General features: G+C 41.1%; 1 protein-coding gene across 1 annotated transcript in view; it reads left to right on the plus strand.

Moving 5' to 3' along the window:
* The window catches only part of ptpn13 (protein tyrosine phosphatase non-receptor type 13), a 91,546-nt gene that overhangs the window by 34,381 nt on the left and 33,980 nt on the right, over positions 1-23,185 (plus strand). Inside the window, exons 7-15 of the mRNA XM_080743488.1 lie at positions 2,571-3,203; positions 13,085-13,177; positions 17,092-17,191; positions 18,798-19,020; positions 19,135-19,209; positions 19,813-19,984; positions 20,960-21,110; positions 22,298-22,436; positions 22,647-22,799. Of these exons, the coding sequence (XP_080599614.1) occupies positions 2,571-3,203; positions 13,085-13,177; positions 17,092-17,191; positions 18,798-19,020; positions 19,135-19,209; positions 19,813-19,984; positions 20,960-21,110; positions 22,298-22,436; positions 22,647-22,799 (1,739 nt within the window). The remainder of the gene's footprint in view (positions 1-2,570; positions 3,204-13,084; positions 13,178-17,091; positions 17,192-18,797; positions 19,021-19,134; positions 19,210-19,812; positions 19,985-20,959; positions 21,111-22,297; positions 22,437-22,646; positions 22,800-23,185) is intronic.

Raw genomic sequence — 23,185 nt, forward strand, 5'->3', positions numbered from 1 at the left:
TGTCTGTCACGCCCGACACTGTGGTTCTATGGGTTTGTCTGTGGTTCTATGGGTTTGTCTGTGGTTCAATGGGTTTGCTGCTCTGACATCACAATCTGGCTTGAGTCCCTTTTATGCCCATATATGGAGATCGCTGATGTCATCACGAGTCACATTTGCAAATTAATTACGTCCTTGTCCGTTTTATGCCCATATTGGAGATCCCTGTCCCGATGTCATCAATATTAAGCGCATATCTGGGAATGCCCATATTTGGTAATGCCCCCATATATGGGCATGTACTGACATCACATTGTTGACTATCATGCAGAGGTCTGGTGCAACCGATATACATCACTGGCCAGATGGCCAAGAATTGGCGCAACCAGGACGAGATCGCATGTCGCCCTGAGGCGTCTTAGTAGTATAATACATTTTATAATTTGGTCCTCTTTAGTTGTTGACGTATTTGTCACAGTACATTTGCCCAAGAACAAAATGCGTCTTCTGCATTTACATGTTGAATATGAAGCAGTGGACAGTATTAAGTTAACCCATTTAGAACGGGTACACATTTTGTGCATCATTATTTTATGCTTTAACTATTGAAAAATAGCAGATATACAAGCTCACAGCCGCGCTGCGAGCTTGTAGATCTGCTAGTTTTGAAAAATCGCAGTTTCAAACGTTCGCTTTGGAAAATACATATATTCAAAGATTTGCACACATTTTCACGACTTTTTCAAAAATAGCAGATCTACAAGCTTGCAGAAATAAATAAATAAAAATCCTGAAATGTTACGAAAAGCTGATCTATAAGCTCACATGCAACACGTTACTTGTGATGTTGTAGATTGGCTATGTTTGCTGTGTGTATTGGCTTAAGTGGTTAATTTGTAAGGTCATTTTTTAGATTGATATTCATATGCATTTGTTATATTGTTGTTGATGTTCTGACATGTTATCTTGTTTATTATAGTGATGTATTATCTGCTTATTGTAAGTCGCTTTGGATTAAAAGCGTCTGCCTAAATGCCTAAACTGTAAACTGTAAATACACAGTTTGAAGTGCTGCTGTTAATGCTTGTTATTGTCCAGTGGTTTGTTTACTTTACAAATTGATTTAACTTGATTCAATTTAATTCCTTCACTATCAATGGCTGGTTGTTGTGAAGCTCTATCTCTGGTCCAAAGAGGTTGAATACACAGGAAACTGAACCAGATCATCATTTTTTCAAGATCATTAACTCTCAAATACCTGGAACGCGCCCGAGTCGCGTTAGATTTGAACCACTTTAACCATTATTTTATGCTTTAACTATTGAAAAATAGCAGATATACAAGCTCACAGCGCGGCACCGAGTGCCGCGCTGCGAGCTTGTAGATCTGCTATTTTGAAAAATCGTGAAAATGTGTGCAAGTCTTTGAATATTTCAATAATTGTAGGCCTAAATGGGTTAAAAAATTGCTAAGAAGCATCTGAGTCATATGAATTATTATTATACGCTCGCAAGCTGATTACATTATGGTCCCCTAGTAATAATACAGCTATGGTAGGTGGATCTCTTATGGTCCCCTAGTAATAATACAGCTATGGTAGGTGGATCTCTTATGGTCCCCTAGTAATAATACAGCTATGGTAGGTGGATCTCAAAATAAAAGTGCTCTGAGCACTTCTTCCTCTGTTTGGGTCAAAGCCGAAGAGTCCTGGAGAGAACTGGAGTCCTATCAGCTGTGTGTGACAATGCTGGAATTGCCTAGCCTAGTACCAAAGTCATCATAAGACTGCTCGTTAAGCTAAGAGGCAGTTAGCCTAGACATGTCTTTTAATCATTGGAAGACATGCCTATGGTAACTGCCTCTTCGTGTTGCCTTCAGTTGTGCCTTCATTAGACTCTTGTTTAAAGCACGTGTTATGGTGCACTGATTTTATTGAATTAAAATCCATGTTTAAGCTATTAAGACCTAGAACGCCTGGAGTTCCTTCCCAGTTCCCACCACAGTGGAGACTGAGATTGAAATCCAATTGGGTCGGGCATTCTGACAAAGACAATTGGCCATGTTGGTTGGTGGGTAGGGCGCCTATTATGCGTGTAGCAAAAGTAAGAATGATGGCGTGTTCCTCTGCATGTGTTATGAAACAGCTCACTGTCACATGAAAACAAGCTACGAGGGAAATCACAAGGTTGTCTCTACACCCTCACCAAGACCAACTAGTATGGGTCAGCAATGAATAGGACTACACAGGGGAATTGGCATAATGACTAAATTGGGAGAAAAGGTGTAAAATGTTATATTGATAAAGAAGTGAAAGTACGTTTTTAATGCATTTCAGATTGACAAATTGGATACACATGTATTTGTAGTTTAGTTGCAGATTATTTTGATGACGTAACTTAGTCTATTTATTTTCCTGCTGACAACCTGTTTAATGCTGTTAAGTCTGTGCTTTGAGTCAATTATTATGGATTGCCATGGTTTTATTATGAATGCCTTTAGTTTTTTTCTATTTGTCACAATTCTAAGATACTCAATGATCTGGCAAGTTGAGAACAATGCTCATTATTTTAATATGCTTTTCACTCTTTCAGGGAGAAGTGCCGCACCCAGGGTTCTGGAACGCTACCGGGCTCGGACTCAGGAGCAGGCGACATTGAACCGGGGTTTGAGTCGCTCCATGGGTTCATTGCCCACCCAGGAGGACCTCATGACTGGGGAAGAGGCTGTGGCGCCCTCGCAATACTCTCCGACTGACTACAACCCTGGGTCGGAGTCCCCCACAGACCTCTACGCCAAACCCCACGCGCTTCAGCACCAGCACTCCCACACCCACCTGCAGATCCCTCACCCTCAACAAAGAGCACGGCCTGTGGAACTAGACCAGAGATCTTTACCCTATCGCAGTGGAGAGCTGGGGGCAAGCCAAGCCAGGAAGATTTGGGCCTCCTCTGTGGATCTGGCCTGCATAGACCCCGATGCTCTGCGGTTCGGGGCTCTGGAGGATGCACGCAGGGGTAGCAGTGCCTTGAGTACCCATTCCGTTGGCAGGCAAAAGACATCTACACAGGCTTCCAGGGCTTCTCGGTACTCTGAGTTTGGTGGACTAAAAAGCAGGAAGCCCCATTACCACTCAGCCCTGTCTGTTGGTTCAGCCCTTAACAGTGCTTATGACAAGATCAAGGAGAGACAACGGAAGCTGCAGGTGCTAAGGCAGGCAATAGACGGTGAGTACTTCATGAACTGCTTTAAAGGTGCTCTTAGAACCTCGCTTGCTCCTCCTCCTCCTGTAGAATACCTCATCATATGGCCCTGATGTTCTAACATTACATATTATTATTCATGGCTCAGACTTCGGTACATTTGAAAGTTTTGATTTGATTGTCAGCTGTTGATTGTGTGCTGTCAGTTGATCTTTTCTGAGAGGTCAATGTGATACTGGTGTGATAGGATGATGTCGGCACAGGCACTCTGGCTGCACAGTAAAATGTGTAAGTTGAACCTTACATGTCAATTTGTACACTCTCGGTGCTAAATTAACACACTGAATTTTATTGTGTCCACGTGTAACTGCTGTGTGGGATGAAGGCGGGCTGCTGGCTTGAACGAAACACCATCGGTGGTGGCGGTGCAATAATGTTTAGACAGAATGTATGAGTCAGGGGTACAAAGTTTCCCAATAGCTGATTCTAATTACAGGTTAGCTTTATTCTAACCTGCTGCTAACTGTCAGACCTGCTGTATGGCCAAGTCTGTCTCTTTCTTTGTAGAGGCAAACACACATGCGCACCCATACATTTTAGTCTATAAACATATTGTATACACATTTCATTAACCAATTCGACCCTAGTATGTACTTAGTTTACCAGGGTCCCCCAGGGCTCTATAATTGGTCTTCTCATTTTTTCCCTCTGCACCAAATCAGATATACAAAATAGTTTGTAGATCTGCTATTTTCGCCGAATGTTCGCCCCCCAGAATACTAGCGAAGCTAGGGTTTACATGGTTAAGGCACAGAAACGCATTATTCAGAGATATTCTCACGCTTTTAAAACCCAACATGTGAACCGATAGCTCACCAGCAGCACCTCCGCAGTCAAGCGCTGTAAGCTACTCTGGAGGCAGCGCTTACTGAATTCTCAGAAAAGTCTTCTTAGGCAGCCCAGCCATATGCAACGAGTCACATGTGGAACATAATGTTTACATCCTCGGTTAATATTTTGTATGTGTCTGCGGGCCATCTGGGGACAGTGTACAATACATGAGAGGAGAGAGCGTTAGATGAATGGCCTCATAAACTGCTGTCATCCAACCCTCCTTCTTCTTACTTTTCCTCCTCTCCTTCCTCCACACTCCCCAGTCTCCATTTCCTCCTAACTGCACCCTCCCAGCTTTTTGGGCAGCTATTTTTAATTCTGACCAAGCCACCGACCGAAGGCATTCTTCTCCCTGACAGTATGGCTTTTCATCCCCATGCGAGACCAGCCTGCCTTCTCTCCCTTACTTCCCCTCTCGCTGATTATAATCAGACGCACTTGGTTTTCCTTTTGTATTTACTATGCGGGTGTGAAGAGAAGAGATGCGCACTGAAGATTCCAGCTTACACCAGAGAATGGAACCATGAATGGTCGCTGTTTATGTGCTAGTCAGCCAACGGTGTGTGAGTGTTTGCGCGCGCGCGTGTGTGTGCGTACGTGTGTGTGTGTGTACTGTACACGCGTGTGTGTGTCTGTACTGTACACGCATGTGTGCACCAGGTATTACTATACTTACGAGGGCCAGATGTCTCCACAAATATAGTAGCGTTTGACAACACATTTTTTAGAGCAAGGTTAATTGGGAAAAGATTCATATTGGGGTCAGGGTTAGGACAAAGTTTAGGATTTCAAAATGGCAAAAAGAAAGAAATTAAGAAAGATAAGAGAAAGCATTTATAATGAAAAAAGCTATCCTAAAAACGTGATGTGTGTGTGAGAGAGAGAGGGAGCGAATGACTCTCCTTGTCAACGAGTGAGTGTGTTGAGGAATCCATCCGATAGTGAAACGATGCGGGCCCGTTGTCTGTTGTTTCATAGTTTTCAACAGATACGAAAATGGACGATATTAAGAGACCCTCCTGCTGATGCAAAGGAATGTTCACTTCCATTAAAACAAAAGGGTCTGAATATGATGGCTGAACCCAAAATATTTTCATATCCCGCCCCAGAGCTGTTCTGCAACAGTATGAATGGGGCCTAATTGAGCACAGACCATTTACGGGCCCTCGTAGATGTGTTACTTGGCACAAATATTCTTTCTTCTCTCTTCTCTCGTACTTTTTTCTCTTCTTTTCTGCAGGAAAATGATGGCGCAGCAGTGGTCAATGCTCTCAGGTTTCCTCCAGTAACACGGTGCCTAAGTTCTTGCTCGTTCCTGTCTTCCTTCTCTGCCCTGTGTGTGTGTGTGTGTGTGTGTGTGCGTGTGCATGTGCATGTTTATACCCTCCCACTCACTCAGTCGCCCACCCCCTCCCCAATCCCCTTTCCTTTAGTGCCAAGGTGCCTCAGTCTGTAGAAGGTTTCCTAGCAGACCCTGAAGTCTGTAATTGGAGTCATGTGTAGCGGATGAGGGAATTCCAAACGTTATTGGACTTTCCGGCGCTTGGCAGCGGGTCATGCGGCTCTGGGCTGGTTTGGGCCGGGGAACCGTTGTGGAACAGGGACGTGCTGGCCATTGGGAAAAGCGGGACAACTCCCGAACGGCCGGTTCATTCATTGGGGGCTGGGCGGCCAAAGTAAATGTATATATCTTTTCGCAAAGCAAAGCCCTGCTTCATCATGCAAGGCCGTTGAACAAAAGTAGTGAAAACAGCCGATCTACTGTGCTTGTAGATCGGCTGTTTTCACTAGTTTAAATAATTTTTAAAATTATAAATACAAAACAAACGGTTTTGGACATACAAGGTTTCCACCCGACAAAGACGAAATATAACTCATGTAATTGACCCACTGGCTTGTCACTTTGTCACAAATCTTTGAGTAGCAGCAGCGCTATAGAGAGAGATCTCTCTCCATAGAGCGCAATGAGGGCCTCCCCAACTCTTTTTCCCGGGCTGAATCAGGGGCCCAGCACGTCCCTGTTGTGGAATACTGTAGTCCTACAGAAGGGGAGGGGCCTATATATATATATATAAGCACAGCCCACTAGTCTTTATTTTTTCGGTTAGATTGGTTAACTTCAAAGGCCGCAGGTATAACAGTAATTGGTGCTTGCTAACGACCAAAAGCTTCGCTGGAAGCTTTCGGTCGTGAGCGTGACCGCTTTTATCAAACTGAACTACCCTGCACTCGGTCTGCTTCTTCTCATTAAACGTACATTGTAAAAGCACAACAACAATGTTCAGCTATAGTAGACACACGATTTTGCAGTGTCGTACAATTTGTTGTTTCCACCCAATCGTCACTTGAAATGAGTTTTCGTACAAAAGCTACATTGTGTGGAGTTTTGTGCTGAGTCAAGCAAACACGGAGGAAACATTAAGTTGCAGTAAGCTGTCATTATCCACTTCAGCATATGTTTTGGTGGGAGTTCCTCCTCTCTCCCTGAGGCCACCAGACTGTCAGTAACTTCAGTGTCTGACTTTGTGTCCCCCCTTAGCTTGAGCTGCCCTACAGGCAGACTGTTTATCTAATCCTAGAGCGGGAGTAACACCTCATTTATACTTGGTCGGCACATCATGTCGCACACCGAAAATAGCCAGTAGTGGAAGAAGTACTAGGATTTGTTACCGCAGTGTAGAAATGCTCTGTTACAAGCAAACGCCCTGCATTCAAAAGGTCACTTTCAAAAATATTTGATATTCTTACAGCACCAAATGTTCTCATTATGATGAATTAACAATCTTGTTGGACTGTAATTAATAATGCATTACTGTGTTCATTGTGGTTAGCTTAATCTATCATGAAGCATTATAATTGTATGTTATTTGTAATATAAAAAAAAGTAATTTAATGTATGTTTTGTATTCATAATCTTCAAATAATTGTAGTGGAGTAACAAGTACAATATTCTATCTATGAGGAAAAAAATACTTCAATGGGCACTCCACCACTTCAACCTATCTTCATATAATAGGTCCTCACTAATGTTCATGATAAAATATCACAATTTTTTTCTACTCAGTTTGGGTCTCATAGGAGAGCTGTGGGTGGGTCAAATCCTTCTACCGGTGACATCATCAATGGGAAATGCAAGCTAATAGAAACTGCAGGCTTTCTATTCCTGAAAAAGTTGCAATGTTAAAGTGGAAGCCATTGTTCTCTTGATAATAAAAATCTAAATACTTTTTTTCAAAAATATTATTTAAATATTTTTTGTCAAACGATGATGTCACCGGTAGAAGGATTTGACAGCTCTCCTATGAGACCCAGACTGAATAGAAAAAAATTGTGCTATTTTATTATGAACATTAGTGAGGACCTATTATATGAAGACAGGTTGAAAAGTGGTGAACTACTCCTTTAAGTGAAAATAAAAAGTGAATGTAGCAGCTCTTTAAGCTCAAAATGCATCGCCACGCGACATGTGAGCTTGTAGATCTACTATTCCTGGTGAACGACACCGTCTGCTAAATTCTAATGCTAAGTAAGTATATATAAATCAGGCTTAGACAAGAGGCAGCTCTGAGGAAAAAAATCATGGAGAGCCAAGGAAATGTGATGGAAGAGACAGGATATGTAGGAGGAAATGAGGCATTTGCAATGCATCAGATAGACTCTTGTTGTTCTGCTGGTCTGTGGCTCTTCAGAATGAGATGGAGCCAATGTAGAGACCACTTGGAAAGCAGTCGGAGTGTTAAATCATTGGATGGGCCCCTGGCTTGTTGCTGATGAAGGCTACAGTATAATATAGTAGATGAAACAACTGCTGATAATGACTAACATCCTTCTCTGTACCTTCTCCTTCTCCCTCTCTCTCCCCCTCTCGCTCTTTCTCTCCGTCTCAAGATTGTGTGTGTGTGTGTGTGAGTGAGTGTGCATTTACTGACTACACCCCCTCATGTGTAAGAATAGTTTGCACAGCAGGAGCGCATCATGTTGATGCCTTCTTGTGAATTAGCTGTTAATTCGGCCATTAATGCTTTGCCAATTCTACCATTGTCAAGCTGCTGCTTGTCCACAAGTTTTCAGCGTCCCATCGTGCATTGCGCAGAAGGTGGGCGGCAGTTTCGGCTCGCAGCTACATCGCAGCCGCGCAGAGTGTGATGTAATCGTAATCCCGACCGTCATTGACGGTCCCACACATAATTCTACAGTAAATAAATACCCGCGGAAACGGGTGGATAAAGTTCTGCTTCTTGGCCAATAATCGTCTTCACAAACCGACACCAGGCAGGCAGGAGCAGGACAGACAATGATCTCTACATAGTATGCATGTTCGTTTGAGACATCCATCCTCTGCCCTTCCTGTCGTTCACTCATTCACTGTGAACTTCTCAGTGTTAAAACGCTGTTGCAATTCAGGATTCGAACTAGGGATGGGACGATAAGAGATATTATCGTTTATCATGATAAAAAACACTCACGATAATCGTATTGTGGAGATTTAATATATCATCATGATATCGTCCTCTGTCATGCACTGGGATCAATTCACCTTTTATTTGCCGATCTGCATATCCGGTACCACTTAAATCCTCTATAATTGGTAAAAGGTACTTATAATATATGTACTTGATAGTCTTTTTTTCTCTCTTTCAAATGTCTTTGCCAAAAAATAGCCGATCTACAAGCTCACATTGTGAGCTTGTAGATCTGCTATTTATGTTCTGCCCCAGGATAATCGATTTTGATTATTGCGATAATATCGTAAATCGTGATTTATTTTGTTACAATAATCGTGATATGACATTTTCATATCATCCCATCCCTAATTCGAACCCGGGGCGGGTCGTGTGAGCAACCACATCTCTACCAGTCCTCCCAAGAGGCATTCCCCACTTGTCCAGCGGAGATACTATATCGTGCTTATGGGCTTCAGGCAGTGCTACTGGCCAACCAGGAAGTGGGTGGGGTGTAGGGTAGTCTCGCGTAGCCAGACAACTATTCCACAATCTCCGAATGCTATATAGAGTCTGGAACGGCAGCTCCCGAACGGCGAGTATCGGAAGTAGCCGCTGCTGCACTGAACTGTAGTCCCATTGGAAACACAACAAAAACACAATAGCTCAGACAAAGTCATTCGAGCGGCATATTCTTCTTATGGGTGTATAGTTTTGGAAAACGTTTGAAAACAACATGGAAGTAACACCAACAACACCAGAAAAAGACGAAATAACGCACCCAGAAATGTTGAAAGGAGACAAACGCTTCTAGTAGGACATGTTATTGCTACTGCACCAAAGGAGCGGTTGCGTCACATCCACTTTATCTCGCACTCATCATTTCTATTCCGGTTTGCCAGACTGTATGCCGGGAGCATTTGCCAAAATCGCGGAGGCAACAGTCTGGCCACGCGAGACTAGGTGTAGGGAGACCACCTCCAACTAGAGCTGTCACGATTAGACATTTTAATTGACGATAAATTGTCACACGAATAATTGCCATTGACGATTTAATTGTGTTTTTTGGCATTGAAGACTGGAACAATACTTACTTAATTTCTGTTTGCCATTTAGGCTTCATAATCACAAACTGCACAGGGCAGATTAATGAATCAATCATGTTATACATTAAATGTATTTTTGAAAATAGCAGAAATGATTGATCTACAATCTTGTGATGCGTGGTAAGCTTGTAGATCTGCTACTTCTGTATTTTTCAAAATGTTCAACATGGCAAACGATATAATTGCAATTATCTCAAATATTTGCGATTAGACGATGATGTAATAATTGTGACAAGTCTACCTCTTAACACTACAGATATCATAGATATGCTAGTTGTAATGTATTAACATAATCTACCATAAAGATACGTCCCTCTCTCTCTCTCTGCCTCTTCGTCCCTCGCTCGCTCCCTCTCTCATTCCTTTCCTCTGTGCCTTAAGGGTAGGCGGTGTAAGCTCATGTTGAAATGTTTATTCCAGGTTAGCATGGTGTGTGTATGTGTGTGTGTGGGTGGTAGGACTCCTCCCCGGGGGGAGCTGGGGATTGACCAACACACCAGTAGAGACAGTGATGACTAAACCAGTGCTTGGTTCTCTCTCACCGTCATGCACCATTCATTTTACTCCTCTCTCTGCCCGCGCTCCCTCCCTTGATTGGCTGACTTGCACGGCAGTTGGATTTAAAAAACAAAAAAAAATACTTGTGATCATTCTTCGCCGTGTGAAACAGTTAATCAAATACAATGTATTGAAATGATCACTGTAGTGATGTCTGTGTCAAGTAAATATTTCTAATATTTTGTTTTGCTAAACCATAATGTGACTTATTTTATATATTTTGATGATGATTGGTGAAAGACGCATGTTCCTGAACAAAAGCTTATTTTTAGATTCATTCGTGTTTTGTATCAGGAAGCTTAGTCACCAGTGTCAAATATTTCTCTTAACCCATTTAGGCCTAACCTATAGAATAGGGCTAAATCAGAAATTAGCCTACAAAACAAATATGTTGCTACATACTGTACATGTACTGTAAGCCCCTCCCAAACAGCAAAATGTGTTCCCGGCCTGAATGGGTTTTAAATAACAGGCAATTGATTTAACTTTATTTAATTTTAAGTGACCCAGTTCTCAACTCCTTCAAAAGGTCAAGAGGTGGTGTGTGCTTGTATGCATGTGTGTGCATCTGCATCTGTGCATGTGGATATGAGTATGAACAAATGTCTGTGTCTCTGGACTTACATGTGTGTTGGTACACATACTGGTACGTTACTTTTGTCTGTGAAGTTAAAGCACTGTAAGTCACACAGAAAGCACGACTCGTCACATTAGAGCCCGACCAATGCCAGATTTTGCGCCCAATCCCGAGTCCAGATGAACCATGTTTTGGTCGACAAAAAGCCTCAAAATGTTGTAATCAATTTGAAAAACATGTATTAGTCAATTTATTTTAAAGCGTTTAACTTTTAAGCAAAAGATTGTTAGTTAAATAACTACCCCATACTCCATATTACCTTGTAATACATGCAACACTTTTCTTTCCAAGGAATTTCTGACTAACAATGACACCTCAGAGGACTTACTGACGAACAATGACATCTCAAACTTCTTTCAGGTGACAGGACAAGCCCAGTCCTCCTCAAAGCTACGGATGACACACATATGCAGCTTACTTAAGATGTTTACAGAGACAGAATATAATGGGGTGAAACCAGTTGTACAAAAGAGCATCTATGAAACCATGTCTCTGAGCAATGACTAGGGAATGCCATTTATCCAAGCTATGTAGGTGCGATTCATACTCGGGAGCCGGACTTTCAAGTTCTTTGTACCATCGGGAAGAAGGCTTGATTGTGTGTTACCGTTCCATTGTCATTTTTACACATAATTCAGTCCCCTTCAGTTGGTGGGGGGGAGTCGGGGGAGGGGATTTGTCAAGTTTACCTTTTGCAAAAGTGTGAAATGTGTCCCCTGCATTTAACCCATCCTTACTATTGGGAGCTATGGGGAAGTTCCATTAATACAGTCTTTCTCAACCACTGTTGACCTTTGGTTTGCCCCTTGAAATTTGACTGTGAAAAACCTTTTTAATACCACAAGTAATCAACAAACGATATAAAAACTGGTAAAACATAGTCCAAATTGTAAAATAATATAAGAAAGAGGCAAATATTTTGAAAATAGCCACACACACACCGTATATCTAGGTGTGCTCTGGGATCTTTTGGCTATGAAAAGTGTGCCCTGGCAGAAAAAAGGTTAGGAAACACTGCATTAATACAATGCCTACGGAGCGGTTTAGGGTTTAAGTGTCTTGCTCAGAGACATTTTGACACATGGACTGGCCAGACGAGGGTTTGAGCCTGCGACCTTCTGATTACCAAACAGCCTCTATGGCACAAATAAACCAGTTTTCATCGTGATCGCCATTTTGACCTCCCACAATGAGATGAAAATGTCCGTTCAATTACAGACATTTTAAATGTGTACTCCGCTACAGTCCAAGTCAAGCACTTCCTAGACCACTGGCTTCAGGGCCTGAATTTCAATGCGGATTGTGTGGATCATTTAATTGATTCCTGCGTGGGAGATTCCCCGCACACATTCACAGCGATGTTGGTAACGTGAATGTGGAAGTACTGCCTTGGAAGTGTTGTATTCAGCCTCCCCTCCATGCGCTGTCTCTCACCTCACACACTTCCGGCTCTTATTTATACTTTGTTGTATGATAGTGCCGCGCACCAACATTTATAGCTCTATAAGCTTGCAACGCATTGTAAGCGTGTAGATCAGCTATTTTTGGCATGTGACACACCTTCGTTTACCTTCGTACGGAGAAGTATATTAGAATGTAGAGAGTTGTGTTGTTTACAATAAAATCAACTTGAACGCCAAATACTTTATATTTTGCTTATAGGATCAGGAGATGCACTGAAGTGAATACAAACCGTATTTAAGTTTTGATGTTTATTCTGAGATTCACAGCATTCAGGTGAATTAGGAGGATCAATTTTATTTTTGATTAAAGAAAAGTGTACATTAGCAAGAATGTACAGTAGCACACCAGGGATTTGAAAGCAGTTACTGTATGTTCATATGACTGCAATAAACTAAATTAATAATTGTGATTAAAGAATCATGACCTCAAATTATCGATCAATATAATTGTCTTGAGACACAGACCATGTCATCAGAAATGACACCATGTTGAAAAAAATGGCAAAAAGTTCCTCATTAAGTCAAAGACGTTTGTCACGTTTTGTGAACCATTTGGAGAGTTCTCACCTAGAATGGACAAAATGGGGAAAGTGGTTGAAAGTGGTTAAATAATGAACACTTTCAAGTAACGCTTCGTCAATGAGTGGAGCCGTCAGGTGAAAAGAAATGGACTGACGGCTGATGGCACCACATGTATCGGAGGAGAGATGCTCTTTCTAAGATGACTATTTATTTTTAATTGGAATTTCTGCTAATTGTTTTTTTGTCCTTGCTCATGCACTGCTGTGTGTTTGTCTTTTCTCAGACCCTATCCACAGCCACCAGAGATATCACAGTGACTACAGCTCCTCCAGTGAGAGTCCATCGGTGACGTCTTCTGACCCAGACTACAGACATGGTACAGTACATACTAAAAGTGTTTGGATTTGGGTTTATGAGGCATATAAATCATCTAGCACAGTGTTCTGTTGTACTTTCCTGTAGTTGGTCTACCTGCTCATCTGTAGGGAAATGTATATTATGTGGTCCTGTTGACAAGAGGTATTGCATAAAGTTGCAATAATATCCTCTACCCAAAGATTATGGATCAACATTAGAAATGTTAGCATTTGCTCGGGGGACTAAAAGTGATGGATTGCAGGTTTAAAGTTGAATAATGAATAAATGTCGCTGTTAACCTCATGGTTTAAAACTTGTTTCAGAAGTTTGCATGGGCTCCCCTATACACCCTCCCCAACTTACATCCATACAACACCGTGGGCTTGACAGAGCCCAGCGCAATTCTTACATCTGATCAACAATTAGTACCAGTAGTTGAGTGATACAAAAATAAGATTTCAGGCTAGAATTAAAACTGAAAGCATTGTAGTCACAGACTACATTCACAGAGGAAATACAAAATGGCTTTACAGAGCAGTGACATATTTTAATTTAGTTTACGTGGTTTAATCAGGTCAAGGTGAGAGGAAGATAATGTTCATTGGAATAATGGCTACTATTGTTGGGATAATAATTGTGTCTATGCATAATCTAGCTTGATAGGGGTTCCGTGATTTATGTTTCACAACTTGGCTAGACTTAGCTAAAGCTGGTCACATAACACTGCTTTAACATAAAGGATTAACGGTTATTGATGGTATACCGCGGTGTGGCTCAATTGTACAAATGCTGCCAGCGCTAGCATGAGAAACTGGGTTCAAATCCAGGGTAGAAGAGGAAAGCAAAAGTTAACGTTTTTATTTGCATTGGTAAATACAAATAAAATGTTTACAGAGTGATAACCCTTGTCATAACAATTGTTAGAGGCTATTTTGCATTGATACCTGTATGAACATACCTGTAGGTGTGCCTTGAGAATGATTTCGATTTTGGTGTGACTTTTAGGCACAATAACGTTTTAAAACCAAGGGTGTGTAGATTTCGTGTATATTGAGGAAATGGTACAGCATTCTGATTTGATAGTTTGCGGAATCCATGTAGTTGTTGTCGGTACAGAACTCAAGTGTTTGCCATTTGCTTCACAATTCTCCCACTGTGGGGCTGAAAAGTATGTTGTAATGTCCTTTAGCTTGCTGGCTAATGGATGAACGGAGGTAATGGAGAGTGATTATAGTCAACTCACAGAGAGAGACGGGGTAGGGGGCATTCCAATTAAAGGTTGAAAGTCACATTAATTGCAATACAATAAATCAATGTTGAGTTGTTGTTGGTTTTTATAACACAATTGGAGCAAAGTCAATTACTTAAGTATTAAGAACACATGTTACACATACAGTAAGGCAAGACTTATATTATGGTATATATACTATGTGAATGTGATGCATACAGTGTAATATACTGCATGTACCTAGACATGTGCTGTAAATTCGAGTGAGCTGTAGCCTGTGTGCGGTAGTAGTAGTGTCCTTCATATTGGGACGGTATAAGGATTGGTTTTCAATGAGCAGTGAATTTAGATTTCCACAAATCCTGCATCAGACTGGAATGTAGTTACACTGAACAGGATCAGATGCATGGTATAATAGTATAGCAGAAATTACTTTACCTTATTTACCCAGCAAATGGGTGCCTAGATGGCTCAGATTAGCACATGGCAGGAGTTGTTAGGGCCTTAAGTGTCTTGTTCAGGGACACTTTGACACGCTGACCGGGTGAGCCAAGGCTCTAATCCAGCGCCTTTCTATTTCCCAGACGGCCCCTCTACCCATTCAGCTACAGCTGCCAATTAACAACCTTACAAAATGTTATCACAATTACTGAGGCCCAAAAACAACGTTGTATGAGCCTAGAGTTATGATGTTTGAACCGCTGATGAAGTTCTATTGACGATAATTAATTGCGATTAAGACAATGAAATATTGTGGGCTTATAGTGCAGATATTTCCTCCTTATAGCCTATAGCAGTTAGAGGTTTTAGAAGACATTGTGAGTATAGTACTGAAATAACGCTGGTAATAAATAACAGTATTTTTTTTTTTGTGTGGGGGGGGGGGGGGGACAGTTAGACTGACAGGAAATGGGGAAAGAGATGGGGAGTGACACGCAGCAAAGGTCGTCGGGAACGGGACTCGAACCTGCTACACGCTGTCAGGCATTAGAGCCTATGTGGTATGCGCCTGGACCACTAGGCCAGCAGGCACCCCATAAATAACAGCACTAAAGAATGATTGTAACTGGTTTAAGATAAGATAAACCTTTAATGCTCACCGGGGGGAAATTCAGGTGTGATGTGTGTTTATAGTCAGATCAGTAGATCTGTAGGGGAGTATGTAGAGGAGGATGTTTTGGTTAATAACGTACAGGTATACAATATCATATTCATGACATCACGTAGAACTCGGGATCCACTTGTAGATCCAATGTGGATCACAGACTACATGTGGCCAGCCTGTGACATAATTTGTCTATAATGTCAGTCATCTATGGCAGTAGATCTCAACCTTTCCAGGCCGCGACCCCCAAAATAACCATATTTTTTTAACTGGGGACCCCCCACCCTGACTAGCACTAAGAGTTGAGGCATTACATTTTGTATAACACGGTTATTTTGTGAAAATAGCAGATCTACATACTCACAACAGCGCTGTGAGCATGTAGATCGTCTGTTTTCACTATTTGACAATTTGGCCAATGTTTAATTAGTTATTTTAGAGGTATTAAAAAGTCCTTAAAAGTCCTCATGTGCAGATACCCTCTATACACTTAAAACTGTATGTTGGGTTGTTTACTGTTGAGTGAGAAAACAATGTTGCACATTAAGCTAATCATCTGGGGACTGGGGCTCTCTCATGCTTCCGTCAAGGAAAGTAGTATGGCAATAGCTGTACATGTCATTGTAAAGAGGTCCTAGATCTTAAGCAGATTTATAAATGTGGCATTTCTAAGGACGCTGTTAATTATCGTGAAACTCGTGAATGACAAATTTCATTTGACGTGGCTGAACACCTTTAAAACTGCCTAGTAGCCAGGAAAACAACACTTCCAGTAAAAAAAGAAATGAGTCATGTTTTCTTAAGAGATTTCAAGACAGGACTTCACATCCTCAAAGGCAGCCATTCTGACCTTGTGTTTTGTTTCATATATTACATTAGCACATGATTTGATACTTGATGGGTGTGGAGTGTGAAACTGTTTGCATTGTGTCTGACACCAACAGAGGGCTTATCTCTTCAGATAATGCCTACACACATTAGTCACAGTTAAACTCTTACGATCCCATTTCTCATGCGTTTGTGTTGAATACAGTGTCACTTGTCTACATCTACAGAACTGTGTGCTGCTCACATTCAGATACGTTCATTTATAACCACTGCACATGTCATTCTGAGTGTGCGCGCGTGATGGTGTAAAGTATCTAAGTACATTTACTTAAAGTACTGTACTTGAGTACAATTCTGAGGTATTTGTACTTCTACTCTACTACATCTTGGATCCAAATATTGTACTTTCACTCCACTACATTTATTTGAAAACTTTAGTTACTACTGTAGTTACTTTGCATATATATAAATTATAATATTACAAAACCTACATTAACCACTTTAGCCCTATTTTATACCTAGGCTATTTGAAAACAGCAGATCTACAACCTCAACGCGTCGCGATGCGACACGTTGAGAGCTTGTAGATCGGCTATTTTCAAACATTTTGTACTTTTACTTTTGAATTCCGGACTATTTCTATATTACAGTATTGATACTTTAACTTAAGTAAAAAAGGTGAGTGCGTGCTTTTTCCACCACTATGTGTGTTTCTGTGTTTGTGTGTGTGTGCTTGGCTGTAGAACTAACCAGGCTGTCCCTTCTCTCACAGTTAAGAAGCCAGAGGACGTCAGGCGGTACAGCTCGCAAGTGGCCTTGTCCTCAGATCACGACGTCCTGTCGTTGACCAGCCACAGAACACACAGGCACAGGTAAAACACAAACCACACGTCTCCCTTAAGTTGTCAGTGCGTTTTGTCATTTACATTCCTGTCCTGTCATGCGTGTTGCGGATGCCCGCATGCCTAGCGTCGCATGTCGCACGGCCTATAACCTTGCAAACGTCTTCGTTTGGGTTACTCACCTGTTAATGTTCAACCGGTCCAGGTAGAACAGGATGAGCTCATTCCCACGGCACGAAACTATCACTATTGCCAGTTTAGAGTTGGTTTTGGGGGGGGGGGAAATGTCTGTACATTTCTCTATCTCTAATTATTAACATTTAAACAAGTTCATAAATCAACCACTTTCAACCTGGCCTTCCGGATGTCAATATGGTCCGAATTTGTCCAACATTGTCAAAGCAATTTTAGAAAGGTAATCTAATCTTCAAGTTCATAATGTGTTGCAATGGCATGGCACTAGTGAACAGCTATTTACACTATTCTTCATATGACAAAGTATATAGGGTTCAAGCGGTTAATTTGTTCCTGTTGGCTGTGTACAGAATTTATGTTAAATGTAGTTTCTGTAAGTCCTGTAATGTCTCTATATGTCTTGCTATGTAGCTCTTTTTTGCCCCCTTTTGGTACATTTCAGTACTTCAAGCTCCATTCCAACATGGATAACAGGTGTTTACCTCTGCATGTACCGGTATGCACAGTTGCATACTCTAGGTGGTTTTATAGTTGACTTTGGGTGTGTGGGCCTGTATTTCCTCACTTGCCACCATGCACAGTATTGTGTATTTTATTTTTTATCTTTTCTTTTGTATTCCCTGTCTGGCTCTTAATACTACAGAGCCAAACATCCCACAGGCCACAGATCAAGCTGTCCCGTCCGGTTCTTTGGGCCATACACAGCTGGTGTGGCTTGGCAGGGTCATCACCCATGCTTCCCCAATGAGGTCACTCTTAATTCCAAAACCACATTCAACTATCTATCTCTCTAATCTCTGGCATAACAGACCAGAAGTGCCTCCTGTTGCTATGCTTGCCTGTTCCCACCCACAGCCACTGTTTAAAGAGCAACCTAAAGCTGATTTTACATCAGGTGTTAAAAGCAAAGACATCATGTTTCCTTTGCCACATCAATGCCAATCACAGCTGAGCACGACTGGAATAAAATGTGAAAAACCATGCAAATCTGGACACGTCCAGTATAGGCGGGCCAATAAGTACCACCAGCACCCCACATCAACCACATGCCCAATGGCAAACCAGGAAATACGCAGCTCAACCCATGAGAGCACCTTGTACCATACCAGAAAGCATTTTTAGATAGACATCTAAAACATCTTACAATAACCAGAGGAGGAGCTGTATGGTCTTAGAGTAGTGTAGAGAGTTACTAGTAGAGTGTGAGCCTGTAAACCTTAATGTTGAGTGATGTGTTTGAAGGTTTGATAAACAACTCGATTCAGTACTGTGGGCACTATAGGGGTAAAAGAAAAGTGGGGTTTGTAGATGGACTATTTTCAGCACGCGACCCCAGCACACATTACACAACTAACAGTAAATCAGACTTAATGTATCATGAGTTCACAGTATGAAAGTAACCCATGTATATTACTGCCCTTCATGCTTCTTCTCTTAATAGACAGTATGAGGGGGCTTCAGAAGAGGGTGTGGTCGGTGCTGAATTGCTCCTCCAGAGGCAAGAAGAGGAGGTTCAGCGTCTCCAAGTTCACCTGGCCAACAGGTTGTCCAGGGCCAATCTCTACGGTACAGAGGACCCCCTATCACCTTTACGCACCTCCATGCTGGACCTCCGGGATCCTCTAAGTACCTCTACGTTACCACACGGCCACCGCAAACCCAAGGTAATAAAAGCAGAAATGATGATTGGTTTCTATCTACATGTGAGTGTATGATTGATTGATTGGTAATGAATATCAAATGACTTGAGGGAGTAAATTTGTTGTCTATAATTGCAGAACTTCTATGGCCCCGAGTTTGTGAAGATGACCAGTGAGCCATGTGTCAACTTGGCTGTTCCTTCGTCAATAATGGTGAGCGAATTTTTTATTATTTATGATTGATTGTTACGAACCAAATGGACTTGGATGTACAAAATTAACACGGTGTAGATAGGGGGTCCCTGAGGTAAAATAAAATGAGGATTTGTAACCTAATGCATATCAAACTGGGGGGTCATTGAAATTAACCCATTAAGACCAAAAAATGTCTTCTAAATCCTAATGGTTTTCTGAAAAACGTATGTTTCTTTATCTGTGATGCTCAAACTTTTTAATGTTAAGGACCCCTAGAATTATATGCATTTGACCGCGGACCCCCGTCTCAAAATATTTTGTCCAGGGACCCTGAGAAAGAAAGATTTGAGTTAAAAATGTTCGCTTAAAAAATATATATTGAAAGATTTGCAATCTAGATTTTTTGAAAATAGCAGATCTACAAGCTCGCAGCTGCACTGTGAGCTTGTATATCTGCTATTTTTTAATAGTTAAAGCATAAAATAATGGTTTAAGTGGTTAAAATCTAGAGTGACACGGAAGTGTTCCAGGTCTAAATTGGATTTTAAAGAGGTTGAGTCACTGTCTTGGAGCCCACTTCCCTTTCTCCTCATACATTAAGTTTCCCTCTGTCCTCAGAACAAGCGTGGTAAGGTGGAGGACGTTCCAAGGAAGGTGGGGGTGGTGCTGCTAAACGGTCAGAAGCTTGAGCTGAGCTGTGATGTGAAGGCCATCTGTAAAGACGTTCTGGACATGGTGGTGGCTCATGTTGGCCTGGTTGAGCACCATCTGTTTGGCCTAGCGTATCTTAAAGGTATAAAATGCGTGTGTGTCTGTGTGTGTTTACCCAATTGACATTTTTAGATAATATATATATATTTGCACATTAGTAATTTATTTATATTTTTCATGTTTTTAGTTTTTAGATTTATTTTTGGGCTTTATGCAATTAATCTTTAACTCACTTACTGCCAATTTAAAATGCCCCTCGAGTGGCACTAGTGCCAGAAGCCTCCATAGACTCCCATGTAATTTATAGTGCACAGATCATGCACGCCCATGCACAGTTCATGCACCATGTTTGTGCAGGCTGTTCACAGCTTTCAAACAAAAAAAAAAGATTGGAAATCCGTTCAGGCATTCATGATTTATCAGCCATAATGTTTTCTTCAGATGTAAACAAAAATGGCTGCCATGTTTGAAAGATGGGGTTGTATGGGGGGTGGAACATGCAAAATCGCGATTGAAATCATGTTTACTAGATTTAATTGGGTCCAAAAAAAAAGTAAGTAAAAGTCGCCCAAAGTCGCTTGGCAGGGAACTCCATAGTGAGAAAGTTGCTCTAAAAGTCGCCTGGCACTGTATGAGTTAAGGTGGTCTCCTCATCTCCCTAGTGTTGATTTAGTGTTGATTTTGTCTACTAAAACTATGACAAAGTCATAATGTCAAATGTTCCTTAACTACCTTTTTTCATTGACAAAAACTAAGCTATGATGACTAAAACTATGACTAAATATATTGATTGAAGAGATCCATTAGAACTAAAAGGCAAATCATTTTATGTTTGGCTACACAGGTCCAAAGTACAAGCTGTGAGCTTGTACTGTAGATTGGCTATTTTCAGAGTGCAACCAAGTGTAAAATCAGGCATTACGCTGCCATCAAGGCCCACCAAAATACATTTCAGATGACTAAAATATGGCAAAAATTAAGTTTTGTTCAAAAGACTGACTAAAACTAAATAAAAATTTGCTGTCAAAATCAACACTGTGTCTCCCTGCCTCTGTAGATAACGAGTTCTTCTTCGTTGACCCTGACGCCAAACTTTCCAAAGTGGCACCCGAGGGCTGGAAGGACGACCCCAGGAAGAAGAAAGCTGATGTGCTTTTTAACCTGTTCCTACGGATCAAATTCTTTCTGGACGATGTCAACCTCATCCAGTAAGACAACATGATTACAGTTAGTGGAAATGTCATCATGTGACAAAATGTTTTAAATCCGTTCCTGCTGAATGTCGAATCATTTACAGCAGGGGTCTTCAACAGGGGGTCCGGGACACCTAGGGGGTCCCCAGAGTTACTACAGGGGGTCCTCCAAATCTTTGAGTGATAGAAACTTTTCTTTCTCCTTTTTTATATTAACCACTTGAACCCTAGTGTCCATATTCTGAGAACTTTAGCCAAAAATAGCAGAGCTTGTAGATCGGCTATTTTTGGCAAAGAGCTTTGGTGTAGAGGGGAAAAAGAGCAGACTAAGTACAGAGTGAAAGGTCAAGTTTATTAAGTATTGACAGTCAAGTGGTTTAATATTTGAAAACACAAATTGACATGAATACAAAATACACAGATGATTGTGCTGTCAAACAATGAAACTATATGGAATCTATGAACAGGTTGTGGGGGTCCCTGCTTCATCTCTCTCTCAACTAAGGGGTCCTTGGCCTGAAAACGTTGAAGACCCCTGATTTACAATTCTTATGCTTGTGTCTGTATTCGTTTCAGCAGTTTTGTAGCTAAAGTCTGTTCCAATTGATCCAATTCAGTTATTATTTAGTGAAAATGTCTTAAAAGTGAATAGCTTTCATTGGTTAAATATCTATGAAACCCACAGACCTAACAACTTTGTTCCCTGTTTTGGGCATGTCCTTATTGGAAAATTGTCAATAATTTTACAAAAATAGCAGAGCTACTGTACAAGCACTCAACGTAACGCATTGTGATCTTTAGATCAGCAATGTTTTGCTAAGTAAAACAAAATAGGGCATTCATTTTTTTTTTCCCTTGTTTTTTTAAAGACAACATATACAATACAACAAAATATCACACTCAAAGTTCAGACAAAACAAAAAAAATATACAATATACTAAAAAAAAAAACACAAAAACCAAAACCTGACACTAACACGACACATAAGAATATAAAATAATTATGGTACAAAGAGCACATATAACATTAACAACCAGATTCATATGCCACACGGCCAAACAAACGAAAATAATATGAAAAAATTAAATCTGGACGTACAAGTTGTCTTCCCAACAGAGATGATATTTCAGTTTACTTTAATAATGGGGTAATCTGAATGAACAAGTGTCAGTGAAATGCCTCTTCTGCCCGGCTGAAACCAGGCACACCATGACGAAACACCAGTACTACCTTCAGCTGCGGAAGGATATCTTGGAGGAGAGGATGCGCTGTGACACAGAGAATGCCATGCTCCTGGCATCTCTGGCACTGCAGGCTGAGTTCAGTGACTATCAAGCTGAGGTACTGTTTTTACATTCCTCATGTTGGTCAACATCAACTTTATTGTCACATCATAAATTTACAGATGTAAAGCATTTGCAGTTTCAAACATAGCCATAAGAACGGAGAAAGAAACAAAGACATGTTTGTTAACATGTAGGATTGAGTTGGAAGCAAAGATCTGACTTTTACAAAAGAACAAGGAATAATAGAATTTGATCCTTCTTTCAGCTCCATGGGAAGACGTATTTCAGACTAGAACACTACCTACCAGTTTCTGTCCTGGACAAGCTGGACCAGACCACCATGAAGGAGGAGCTACCCAAACTTCACAGCAACTATTACGGTGCCTCTGAGACCGAGGCAGAGCTTGAATTCCTTAAGGTTTGTACGCCCAACAAGCAAATTAACAGAATTACTCCATAATGAAATCAGTGGAATTGTTGAGAATTTAATCTACTTAATTAACCAGTGAAAAATAGCAGATATACAAGCTCACAGCACGCGCTGCGAGCTTGTAGATCTGCTATTATTTTTTATTTTAAATGTGTGCAAAATCTTTGAATATAATGTATTTTCAAAGTGAACGTTTGTAACTCAAATTTTGCTTCTGGGTGGTCCCTGGAACTAAATATTTTGAGACGGGGGTCCGTGGCCAAATAAATATAATTTTGGGGGTCCTTCATGTGAAAAGGTTTGAGAACCACTGACATAGTAGTCTCTCAAGAACAGACTAACTGAGCTCCAGTTAAGTGAAAAGGACCTTTTCT

Source organism: Nannobrachium achirus, assembly GCF_963921795.1.
Source record: "Nannobrachium achirus genome assembly, chromosome: 15".
NCBI lineage: Eukaryota > Metazoa > Chordata > Actinopteri > Myctophiformes > Myctophidae > Nannobrachium > Nannobrachium achirus.